Genomic DNA, 12,181 nt, shown 5'->3' on the forward strand with positions numbered 1-12,181 from the left:
GGCAAGGGGTGCGGAGAGCAGGGCGCTGACGGGGGCTGGCTGGGCAAAGAGCAAGCGGCAGGCAGTGCGGGCAAGGTGGCGGCTCTGGCCCCTCCAGCTCCAGGGCAGCCCTGGGAACAGGGCGCTGCTCGGCCACGGGATCTCCTCCTCGCTCATGACACCTGTCCTTGGGTCCCGCGTGTTTCAGGCTCAGCTCTCTCGCACAAAGATGTCTTGCTACGACCTGTGCCCACCGAAAACCGGCGTCGCCGTCCCCCAGCCCATCGCTGAGAGCTGCAACGAGCTGTGCGCCCGGCAGTGCCCCGACTCGACGGCCTTCATCCAGCCGCCCCCCGTCGTCGTCACCTTCCCCGGCCCCATCCTCAGCTCCTTCCCCCAGCAAGCCGTGGTGGGCTCCTCCGGAGCACCCGCCTTCGGGGGCAACCTGGGGCTGGGAGGCCTCTACGGCGCCGGCGCCACCCTGGGCTCGGGGGGCCTCTGCACCTTTGGCAGACCCTACGCTTCTCCCGCCTGCAGCCCTTGTGCCTTGCCCCGCTACAGCAAGAAGCTGTGGGACACCTGTGGGCCCTGCTAGACCCAGCCCCAGAGCCCCCACAGACCCTGGGCCTCCTCAGCCTCACACCTCCTCTCCTTCCTCCCCTCCGTCCCCTCTCTCCATCTTGCCTCTCCTCCTTGCTCCTGCCCATGCCCAGCTGCACGGTGCAACACCACCATCGTCCCACAGGGCACTCGCTTGTCTCCACAACAGCCACCGCCTGGGAGAAGCCTGAAGGAACACCTCTCTTGAAGCCCGGGGTGACAACCTGCCTGCCTCTGCCTTGCGTGTCTTTCTGCCGTGGGTGCTTTCCTGCACTGCAATAAAGCAAGCCTGCATCCAACACCTGCCTCTCTGCCTTTCCTTTCAAGGCCTAGCGTGGGCTGCAGGGCTCCCTCGCCCTGCACGTGTCCCCCTCCAGCCGGGCCAGGGCAGGCTCAGCCCCAGCAGAGCCTGGCTGAGCTGCCTTTTGGGAGACCCCCCCACACACGGTCCCGCGGCTGAGCTCCAAGGGCCCTGCCTGAACGCAGGTGGCTCCCCTGCCTGCACGACATGCAGCCCTGGGGTGTTTGCAGGCCTCCAGCCTCCCTACGCGTGAGCACGGCTGCCCCAGGGGATGGGAGCCAGCCAGGAGCAATTCCTGCCGCAGCTCCACACCTTTGTGCCTCCTTGGCTCAGCTTGAGGCCCTGGGAGAAAAAGGAAACGGGAGGCTTCCCATTCCCTTCCTCCTCCCTAACAACGTCCAGTGCCCTTTCCTCTTCTTTGTACCCTTTTGCTACTTTTTTTTCCGCTTCTTCCCCTTCTTCTTCTCCTTCCCCTTCTCCTTCCCTTTCCTCTTTCCCTACCGCTTCTCCCTCCCCTTCCCTTGCCTCTTCTCCTCCTCCTTTCCCTTCCTCTTCCCTTCTTTTTCTACTCCCCCTTCCCCTTCCTCATCCTATTTCCCTTCCCCTTCCACTCCACTCTGCCCTTCCCTCTCCTCCTTCCCCTTCCCCTTCCCCTTCCACTTCCCCATCCCCAGCACAGACCAACACACGCCGTGCTCCTCGGTTCTCTGCCGCAGACACCAAATCACAGAAAACGCAGCCTGACTGTCGTGGCAGGAGCCTTTGCAGGGCATCTTGTCATGCTGCCCCCTCAAGCAGGGTCACCCCGAGCCGGCTGCCCAGCGCCGTGGCCACACGGCTTTTGCACGTCTCCAAGGACGCAGACTCCACAACCTCCCGGGCCAACTTGTGCCAGGGCTCGGTCACCCTCACAGTGGAAAAAGGGCTTTGGGATGTTGAGGCGGAGCCTCCCGTCTTTCAGCTGGTGCCCATTGTCTCTTGTCCTGGCACTGGACACCTCTGAAAAGAGCCTGGCTCCATCTTCTTGATGCCTTCCCTTCAGCCATGGGTGCACATTGATGAGGCACTCCCCCCACCCCACCCCGAGCCTCCTCAGCACCAAGAGGAACTGTCCCGTCTCTCTGAGGCTCTCCCCAGAGGACACGTGCTCCCCGTCCCTTCGGCAGCTGTGTGCGGCACTTTGCTGGACTCTCTGCAGCAGCCCCACATCTCTCCCGTGCTGGGGAGCCCAGCACTGGACACAGCAGCCCAGGGGTGGCCTCGCCAGTGCTGAGTGGAGGCCAAGGATCCCCTCCCTCCACCTCCTCCGCATGCAGCCCAGGACACCGCGGGCTGCCTTTGCCCCAACGCACGTTGCCGGCTCATGCTCAGCGTGGCGTCCACCAGCACCCCCAGGGCCTCTCCTGACAAGCTGCTCTCCAGCAATCGACGGCCATGTCCCAGGCACGGGGCTTAACACTGCCTCTCCTCCAGCCTCCTCTGTGCAGACGCCCGGAGATGCTGCCCTGCTTCTGCGGAGCAGCGGGACCTGGCGGAGCTGCTGCCGCTCCCGGGCTGAGAAGACCAGGCAAGGGAGCACTGCCAGCGCCTGTCCTGCCTTCTGCCCTTTCCCCAGATCCTGCAAGGGCCCACCAAAAGGCTCTCTCTCCCCTGCCTGCTGCCTGCATCCTCCCTCTCCCAACACCACCCACCCTCCCCTTGCCCAGGCATCCGAGGACCACTATTTGCCCTCCCACAGCTGCCGGGAACCCACCCACGGGGTCTTCCCAACATGGGACATGGAGGGAGGGAGACATGACTTGAATGCAGGAAACATTTATTGTGCCCAGAGGAGCAGGAGAGGCTGTCAGAGAGACGGTGGGCAGGACCCGGAGAGGCCGGTTGCCACGTGCTGGGGGAAGCAGAGGGATCTTCTCCAGGGCATCGCTTCTGGCTCCAGATGCCCCCCTGGCGCGGCATCCCAGATCCCGAGGACTTGGCCCCTCAGCCTTGCAGGGCCTTTCGGGTCCACCTCCTGCCCCACCCGACAGCTGGGACGAGAGGGGAGGGGAGGGGAGGAGAGCAGAGGGCAGGAGAAGAGGGCAGGGAAGGGCTGAGGGTGGGTGGCACTGCCGGCTGCCCAGGCGTTGGCTGGGGCTGGCGATGCTCAGCTCTCCTCAGTGCCCCGTGCCCGCCAGCTCAGCCCTGCTTGGGTGGTGGTGTTGGCGTTTGGGCTGGGGGCAGCGCCTGGCGCTGAGCTGGGTCTAGCAGGGCCCACAGGTGTCCCACAGCTTCTTGCTGTAGCGGGGCAAGGCACAAGGGCTGCAGGCGGGAGAAGCGTAGGGTCTGCCAAAGGTGCAGAGGCCCCCCGAGCCCAGGGTGGCGCCGGCGCCGTAGAGGCCTCCCAGCCCCAGGTTGCCCCCGAAGGCGGGTGCTCCGGAGGAGCCCACCACGGCTTGCTGGGGGAAGGAGCTGAGGATGGGGCCGGGGAAGGTGACGACGACGGGGGGCGGCTGGATGAAGGCCGTCGAGTCGGGGCACTGCCGGGCGCACAGCTCGTTGCAGCTCTCAGCGATGGGCTGGGGGACGGCGACGCCGGTTTTCGGTGGGCACAGGTCGTAGCAAGACATCTTTGCGCAGGATCGGACGGTGCTCTGCAAGAAGGCAGAGATTGCAAGAGAGCAGCAGAGGCGAGCGCCCGAGGCGGAGGGGCCGGGGCCGGAGCAGGAGGCCGAGAGGAGAAACGCTCACAGACTTACCCTGTTCCCAGAGGCAAAGGTGGCCAGAGCAGTGCTTGGGGGAGCCTGGCAGAGGCAGAGCTTTTATAGCAGCCCCGCCATTGCTCAGCACCACCTGGGCCAGTCTGCAGAGGCGGCACTCCCTCCTGCCAAGGATGATGGGGCTGTCCAGCTCCTGCCCCTCCCTGAGTCAGCATCCCCTCGCCAGGCCAGCACCTGCCACTTCCGAGGCTTTCCGCCCCTTTCTGGTTCGAGGGCTAAAAGATAGCAGGCGTCTCCCTGCTGGGGTCTGCGCACAGCAGGAGAGGGCTGTGCTTCTGCAGCTCCCCGCTGCCTGCCTCGTGCTCTGCCCGCGGAAGACATGTCTGCCCTGTGGCCGCAGCCAGGCTCTGCTGGGAGGAGAGACACCGCGAGCGCCAGCGGGGCCAAGCCAGCCGGGGGCTGCTGAGGTCATGCCACCAGGCAGAGTTCCCATCTCCCCAGCACCCCAAGGGCAGCCCTGGCCCAGCACCGTCCCCCAGCAATGGGGCTCCTGGGACACTTGCGAGGGGCTGGGGGAGGGCTGGCACGAGCCTGTGCCATGTGGGCCCAGGTGGGGTGTGTGCTCCTTGCACCATGCACCTCAGGGAAGAGCACGAGGGGCTTTTCTCCCCCAGAATTGCAGAGGTCGATGGCTAACACCTTCAGGTGGATGGAGACCGGCTCCTTTGGGCTGCTGAGTGATGCATCGTGCTGAGCAGGCAGTGCCCGAGAGGAGTGCCTTTGATTTGGCATTTCGTAACCTCGCGCCTCTGCGGATAATAGCCACACGGCGTACGTCATGCGGTCACTGGCATGCGGGAGGCCTTCGCAAGGCCGCCTTCCTGGCCAGCACCAGGACCCTGGTCTTCCCTGTGGCTCTGCAAAGCAAGCAAGGGGCCACCCCGAGAGCAAGCCCTTGGGCAAGTGCTATGGCACGCAGGGCGCTCGCAGTCAGCCTTTGTCACGCTGCATGCCCTCTTACACACCGAGATAATGAAAAGACAGCTGGGCTCATTCGGCCCATTAGGTGGCAGCTGGCAAGCATCCAAGCGGGGTAATTGCAGGGGCTGATAGAGCAGGTTGGGGCTGGAGAGGAAACAGCATCAGCAAAACAGCCCCATGCCACGCAGGGAGGAGGCAGGGGCTCGGCCGCTGCGGGCCACGTGCCCCCAGCGCGGCCAGCTCCTCCCCGCACTCGCCAGCCCGGCATAAAAGCGCTGCCCTCGGCAAGCGCTGCCATCCGCCGCTCCTGCCTCGCTCTGCTCAGGAACAGGGTAGGTGGGTGCCTGCAGCTCTCTGCCTCCTCTGACAGGGGCTGGCGTGGGGACTCCGTGGCCAGGAGAGCACTGCTGGCCATGGGCGTGCTGGCAGCAGGCTTGGTGGGCCAGGGCGGGCTGAGGGGCGGAGGGAGGAGGAAGGAGCCCCGTGGCCCAGCCGCGCAGAGCCAGGCCTTGCACAGGCTCTCGGGGAGGGCTTGCGTGCCCTCTGTGTGCAGAGAGGGCAAGGCAAGGGGTGCGGAGAGCAGGGCGCTGACGGGGGCTGGCTGGGCAAAGAGCAAGCGGCAGGCAGTGCGGGCAAGGTGGCGGCTCTGGCCCCTCCAGCTCCAGGGCAGCCCTGGGAACAGGGCGCTGCTCGGCCACGGGATCTCCTCCTCGCTCATGACACCTGTCCTTGGGTCCCGCGTGTTTCAGGCTCAGCTCTCTCGCACAAAGATGTCTTGCTACGACCTGTGCCCACCGAAAACCGGCGTCGCCGTCCCCCAGCCCATCGCTGAGAGCTGCAACGAGCTGTGCGCCCGGCAGTGCCCCGACTCGACGGCCTTCATCCAGCCGCCCCCCGTCGTCGTCACCTTCCCCGGCCCCATCCTCAGCTCCTTCCCCCAGCAAGCCGTGGTGGGCTCCTCCGGAGCACCCGCCTTCGGGGGCAACCTGGGGCTGGGAGGCCTCTACGGCGCCGGCGCCACCCTGGGCTCGGGGGGCCTCTGCACCTTTGGCAGACCCTACGCTTCTCCCGCCTGCAGCCCTTGTGCCTTGCCCCGCTACAGCAAGAAGCTGTGGGACACCTGTGGGCCCTGCTAGACCCAGCCCCAGAGCCCCCACAGACCCTGGGCCTCCTCAGCCTCACACCTCCTCTCCTTCCTCCCCTCCGTCCCCTCTCTCCATCTTGCCTCTCCTCCTTGCTCCTGCCCATGCCCAGCTGCACGGTGCAACTCCACCATCGTCCCACAGGGCACTCGCTTGTCTCCACAACAGCCACCGCCTGGGAGAAGCCTGAAGGAACACCTCTCTTGAAGCCCGGGGTGACAACCTGCCTGCCTCTGCCTTGCGTGTCTTTCTGCCGTGGGTGCTTTCCTGCACTGCAATAAAGCAAGCCTGCATCCAACACCTGCCTCTCTGCCTTTCCTTTCAAGGCCTAGCGTGGGCTGCAGGGCTCCCTCGCCCTGCACGTGTCCCCCTCCAGCCGGGCCAGGGCAGGCTCAGCCCCAGCAGAGCCTGGCTGAGCTGCCTTTTGGGAGACCCCCCCACACACGGTCCCGCGGCTGAGCTCCAAGGGCCCTGCCTGAACGCAGGTGGCTCCCCTGCCTGCACGACATGCAGCCCTGGGGTGTTTGCAGGCCTCCAGCCTCCCTGCGCGTGAGCACGGCTGCCCCAGGGGATGGGAGCCAGCCAGGAGCAATTCCTGCCGCAGCTCCACACCTTTGTGCCGCCTTGGCTCAGCTTGAGGCCCTGGGAGAAAAAGGAAACGGGAGGCTTCCCATTCCCTTCCTCCTCCCTAACAACGTCCAGTGCCCTTTCCTCTTCTTTGTACCCTTTTGCTACTTTTTTTTCCGCTTCTTCCCCTTCTTCTTTTCCTTCCCCTTCTCCTTCCCTTTCCTCTTTCCCTACCGCTTCTCCCTCCCCTTCCCTTGCCTCTTCTCCTCCTCCTTTCCCTTCCTCTTCCCTTCTTTTTCTACTCCCCCTTCCCCTTCCTCATCCTATTTCCCTTCCCCTTCCACTCCACTCTGCCCTTCCCTCTCCTCCTTCCCCTTCCCCTTCCACTTCCCCATCCCCAGCACAGACCAACACACGCCGTGCTCCTCGGTTCTCTGCCGCAGACACCAAATCACAGAAAACGCAGCCTGACTGTCGTGGCAGGAGCCTTTGCAGGGCATCTTGTCATGCTGCCCCCTCAAGCAGGGTCACCCCGAGCCGGCTGCCCAGCGCCGTGGCCACACGGCTTTTGCACGTCTCCAAGGACGCAGACTCCACAACCTCCCGGGCCAACTTGTGCCAGGGCTCGGTCACCCTCACAGTGGAAAAAGGGCTTTGGGATGTTGAGGCGGAGCCTCCCGTCTTTCAGCTGGTGCCCATTGTCTCTTGTCCTGGCACTGGACACCTCTGAAAAGAGCCTGGCTCCATCTTCTTGATGCCTTCCCTTCAGCCATGGGTGCACATTGATGAGGCACTCCCCCCACCCCACCCCGAGCCTCCTCAGCACCAAGAGGAACTGTCCCGTCTCTCTGAGGCTCTCCCCAGAGGACACGTGCTCCCCGTCCCTTCGGCAGCTGTGTGCGGCACTTTGCTGGACTCTCTGCAGCAGCCCCACATCTCTCCCGTGCTGGGGAGCCCAGCACTGGACACAGCAGCCCAGGGGTGGCCTCGCCAGTGCTGAGTGGAGGCCAAGGATCCCCTCCCTCCACCTCCTCCGCATGCAGCCCAGGACACCGCGGGCTGCCTTTGCCCCAACGCACGTTGCCGGCTCATGCTCAGCGTGGCGTCCACCAGCACCCCCAGGGCCTCTCCTGACAAGCTGCTCTCCAGCAATCGACGGCCATGTCCCAGGCACGGGGCTTAACACTGCCTCTCCTCCAGCCTCCTCTGTGCAGACGCCCGGAGATGCTGCCCTGCTTCTGCGGAGCAGCGGGACCTGGCGGAGCTGCTGCCGCTCCCGGGCTGAGAAGACCAGGCAAGGGAGCACTGCCAGCGCCTGTCCTGCCTTCTGCCCTTTCCCCAGATCCTGCAAGGGCCCACCAAAAGGCTCTCTCTCCCCTGCCTGCTGCCTGCATCCTCCCTCTCCCAACACCACCCACCCTCCCCTTGCCCAGGCATCCGAGGACCACTATTTGCCCTCCCACAGCTGCCGGGAACCCACCCACGGGGTCTTCCCAACATGGGACATGGAGGGAGGGAGACATGACTTGAATGCAGGAAACATTTATTGTGCCCAGAGGAGCAGGAGAGGCTGTCAGAGAGACGGTGGGCAGGACCCGGAGAGGCCGGTTGCCACGTGCTGGGGGAAGCAGAGGGATCTTCTCCAGGGCATCGCTTCTGGCTCCAGATGCCCCCCTGGCGCGGCATCCCAGATCCCGAGGACTTGGCCCCTCAGCCTTGCAGGGCCTTTCGGGTCCACCTCCTGCCCCACCCGACAGCTGGGACGAGAGGGGAGGGGAGGGGAGGAGAGCAGAGGGCAGGAGAAGAGGGCAGGGAAGGGCTGAGGGTGGGTGGCACTGCCGGCTGCCCAGGCGTTGGCTGGGGCTGGCGATGCTCAGCTCTCCTCAGTGCCCCGTGCCCGCCAGCTCAGCCCTGCTTGGGTGGTGGTGTTGGCGTTTGGGCTGGGGGCAGCGCCTGGCGCTGAGCTGGGTCTAGCAGGGCCCACAGGTGTCCCACAGCTTCTTGCTGTAGCGGGGCAAGGCACAAGGGCTGCAGGCGGGAGAAGCGTAGGGTCTGCCAAAGGTGCAGAGGCCCCCCGAGCCCAGGGTGGCGCCGGCGCCGTAGAGGCCTCCCAGCCCCAGGTTGCCCCCGAAGGCGGGTGCTCCGGAGGAGCCCACCACGGCTTGCTGGGGGAAGGAGCTGAGGATGGGGCCGGGGAAGGTGACGACGACGGGGGGCGGCTGGATGAAGGCCGTCGAGTCGGGGCACTGCCGGGCGCACAGCTCGTTGCAGCTCTCAGCGATGGGCTGGGGGACGGCGACGCCGGTTTTCGGTGGGCACAGGTCGTAGCAAGACATCTTTGCGCAGGATCGGACGGTGCTCTGCAAGAAGGCAGAGATTGCAAGAGAGCAGCAGAGGCGAGCGCCCGAGGCGGAGGGGCCGGGGCCGGAGCAGGAGGCCGAGAGGAGAAACGCTCACAGACTTACCCTGTTCCCAGAGGCAAAGGTGGCCAGAGCAGTGCTTGGGGGAGCCTGGCAGAGGCAGAGCTTTTATAGCAGCCCCGCCATTGCTCAGCACCACCTGGGCCAGTCTGCAGAGGCGGCACTCCCTCCTGCCAAGGATGATGGGGCTGTCCAGCTCCTGCCCCTCCCTGAGTCAGCATCCCCTCGCCAGGCCAGCACCTGCCACTTCCGAGGCTTTCCGCCCCTTTCTGGTTCGAGGGCTAAAAGATAGCAGGCGTCTCCCTGCTGGGGTCTGCGCACAGCAGGAGAGGGCTGTGCTTCTGCAGCTCCCCGCTGCCTGCCTCGTGCTCTGCCCGCGGAAGACATGTCTGCCCTGTGGCCGCAGCCAGGCTCTGCTGGGAGGAGAGACACCGCGAGCGCCAGCGGGGCCAAGCCAGCCGGGGGCTGCTGAGGTCATGCCACCAGGCAGAGTTCCCATCTCCCCAGCACCCCAAGGGCAGCCCTGGCCCAGCACCGTCCCCCAGCAATGGGGCTCCTGGGACACTTGCGAGGGGCTGGGGGAGGGCTGGCACGAGCCTGTGCCATGTGGGCCCAGGTGGGGTGTGTGCTCCTTGCACCATGCACCTCAGGGAAGAGCACGAGGGGCTTTTCTCCCCCAGAATTGCAGAGGTCGATGGCTAACACCTTCAGGTGGATGGAGACCGGCTCCTTTGGGCTGCTGAGTGATGCATCGTGCTGAGCAGGCAGTGCCCGAGAGGAGTGCCTTTGATTTGGCATTTCGTAACCTCGCGCCTCTGCGGATAATAGCCACACGGCGTACGTCATGCGGTCACTGGCATGCGGGAGGCCTTCGCAAGGCCGCCTTCCTGGCCAGCACCAGGACCCTGGTCTTCCCTGTGGCTCTGCAAAGCAAGCAAGGGGCCACCCCGAGACCAAGCCCTTGGGCAAGTGCTATGGCACGCAGGGCGCTCGCAGTCAGCCTTTGTCACGCTGCATGCCCTCTTACACACCGAGATAATGAAAAGACAGCTGGGCTCATTCGGCCCATTAGGTGGCAGCTGGCAAGCATCCAAGCGGGGTAATTGCAGGGGCTGATAGAGCAGGTTGGGGCTGGAGAGGAAACAGCATCAGCAAAACAGCCCCACGCCACGCAGGGAGGAGGCAGGGGCTCGGCCGCTGCGGGCCACGTGCCCCCAGCGCGGCCAGCTCCTCCCCGCACTCGCCAGCCCGGCATAAAAGCGCTGCCCTCGGCAAGCGCTGCCATCCGCCGCTCCTGCCTCGCTCTGCTCAGGAACAGGGTAGGTGGGTGCCTGCAGCTCTCTGCCTCCTCTGACAGGGGCTGGCGTGGGGACTCCGTGGCCAGGAGAGCACTGCTGGCCATGGGCGTGCTGGCAGCAGGCTTGGAGGGCCAGGGCGGGCTGAGGGGCGGAGGGAGGAGGAAGGAGCCCCGTGGCCCAGCCGCGCAGAGCCAGGCCTTGCACAGGCTCTCGGGGAGGGCTTGCGTGCCCTCTGTGTGCAGAGAGGGCAAGGCAAGGGGTGCGGAGAGCAGGGCGCTGACGGGGGCTGGCTGGGCAAAGAGCAAGCGGCAGGCAGTGCGGGCAAGGTGGCGGCTCTGGCCCCTCCAGCTCCAGGGCAGCCCTGGGAACAGGGCGCTGCTCGGCCACGGGATCTCCTCCTCGCTCATGACACCTGTCCTTGGGTCCCGCGTGTTTCAGGCTCAGCTCTCTCGCACAAAGATGTCTTGCTACGACCTGTGCCCACCGAAAACCGGCGTCGCCGTCCCCCAGCCCATCGCTGAGAGCTGCAACGAGCTGTGCGCCCGGCAGTGCCCCGACTCGACGGCCTTCATCCAGCCGCCCCCCGTCGTCGTCACCTTCCCCGGCCCCATCCTCAGCTCCTTCCCCCAGCAAGCCGTGGTGGGCTCCTCCGGAGCACCCGCCTTCGGGGGCAACCTGGGGCTGGGAGGCCTCTACGGCGCCGGCGCCACCCTGGGCTCGGGGGGCCTCTGCACCTTTGGCAGACCCTACGCTTCTCCCGCCTGCAGCCCTTGTGCCTTGCCCCGCTACAGCAAGAAGCTGTGGGACACCTGTGGGCCCTGCTAGACCCAGCCCCAGAGCCCCCACAGACCCTGGGCCTCCTCAGCCTCACACCTCCTCTCCTTCCTCCCCTCCGTCCCCTCTCTCCATCTTGCCTCTCCTCCTTGCTCCTGCCCATGCCCAGCTGCACGGTGCAACACCACCATCGTCCCACAGGGCACTCGCTTGTCTCCACAACAGCCACCGCCTGGGAGAAGCCTGAAGGAACACCTCTCTTGAAGCCCGGGGTGACAACCTGCCTGCCTCTGCCTTGCGTGTCTTTCTGCCGTGGGTGCTTTCCTGCACTGCAATAAAGCAAGCCTGCATCCAACACCTGCCTCTCTGCCTTTCCTTTCAAGGCCTAGCGTGGGCTGCAGGGCTCCCTCGCCCTGCACGTGTCCCCCTCCAGCCGGGCCAGGGCAGGCTCAGCCCCAGCAGAGCCTGGCTGAGCTGCCTTTTGGGAGACCCCCCCACACACGGTCCCGCGGCTGAGCTCCAAGGGCCCTGCCTGAACGCAGGTGGCTCCCCTGCCTGCACGACATGCAGCCCTGGGGTGTTTGCAGGCCTCCAGCCTCCCTACGCGTGAGCACGGCTGCCCCAGGGGATGGGAGCCAGCCAGGAGCAATTCCTGCCGCAGCTCCACACCTTTGTGCCTCCTTGGCTCAGCTTGAGGCCCTGGGAGAAAAAGGAAACGGGAGGCTTCCCATTCCCTTCCTCCTCCCTAACAACGTCCAGTGCCCTTTCCTCTTCTTTGTACCCTTTTGCTACTTTTTTTTCCGCTTCTTCCCCTTCTTCTTCTCCTTCCCCTTCTCCTTCCCTTTCCTCTTTCCCTACCGCTTCTCCCTCCCCTTCCCTTGCCTCTTCTCCTCCTCCTTTCCCTTCCTCTTCCCTTCTTTTTCTACTCCCCCTTCCCCTTCCTCATCCTATTTCCCTTCCCCTTCCACTCCACTCTGCCCTTCCCTCTCCTCCTTCCCCTTCCCCTTCCCCTTCCACTTCCCCATCCCCAGCACAGACCAACACACGCCGTGCTCCTCGGTTCTCTGCCGCAGACACCAAATCACAGAAAACGCAGCCTGACTGTCGTGGCAGGAGCCTTTGCAGGGCATCTTGTCATGCTGCCCCCTCAAGCAGGGTCACCCCGAGCCGGCTGCCCAGCGCCGTGGCCACACGGCTTTTGCACGTCTCCAAGGACGCAGACTCCACAACCTCCCGGGCCAACTTGTGCCAGGGCTCGGTCACCCTCACAGTGGAAAAAGGGCTTTGGGATGTTGAGGCGGAGCCTCCCGTCTTTCAGCTGGTGCCCATTGTCTCTTGTCCTGGCACTGGACACCTCTGAAAAGAGCCTGGCTCCATCTTCTTGATGCCTTCCCTTCAGCCATGGGTGCACATTGATGAG

The 12,181-nt window shown here is 65.2% G+C and overlaps 2 protein-coding genes across 2 annotated transcripts; one reads left to right on the forward strand and one right to left on the reverse strand.

Annotated features, from left to right (window-relative positions):
- Positions 1 to 208: 208 nt before the first annotated feature.
- On the forward strand, positions 209 to 445 carry LOC126040464 (scale keratin-like; the record flags this gene model as incomplete). Its single annotated transcript, XM_049804875.1, has 1 exon — positions 209 to 445. A coding segment is annotated over exon 1 (237 nt), but the record flags the coding sequence as incomplete, so codon positions are not given.
- Positions 446 to 3,252: 2,807 nt separating this feature from the next.
- On the reverse strand, positions 3,253 to 3,489 carry LOC126040465 (scale keratin-like; the record flags this gene model as incomplete). The annotated part of the gene is made up of 1 exon (XM_049804876.1): positions 3,253 to 3,489. A coding segment is annotated over exon 1 (237 nt), but the record flags the coding sequence as incomplete, so codon positions are not given.
- Positions 3,490 to 12,181: the final 8,692 nt, after the last annotated feature.

Source organism: Accipiter gentilis, chromosome 7, assembly GCF_929443795.1.
Source record: "Accipiter gentilis chromosome 7, bAccGen1.1, whole genome shotgun sequence".
In the NCBI taxonomy this organism is placed as follows: Eukaryota; Metazoa; Chordata; class Aves; order Accipitriformes; family Accipitridae; genus Astur; species Astur gentilis.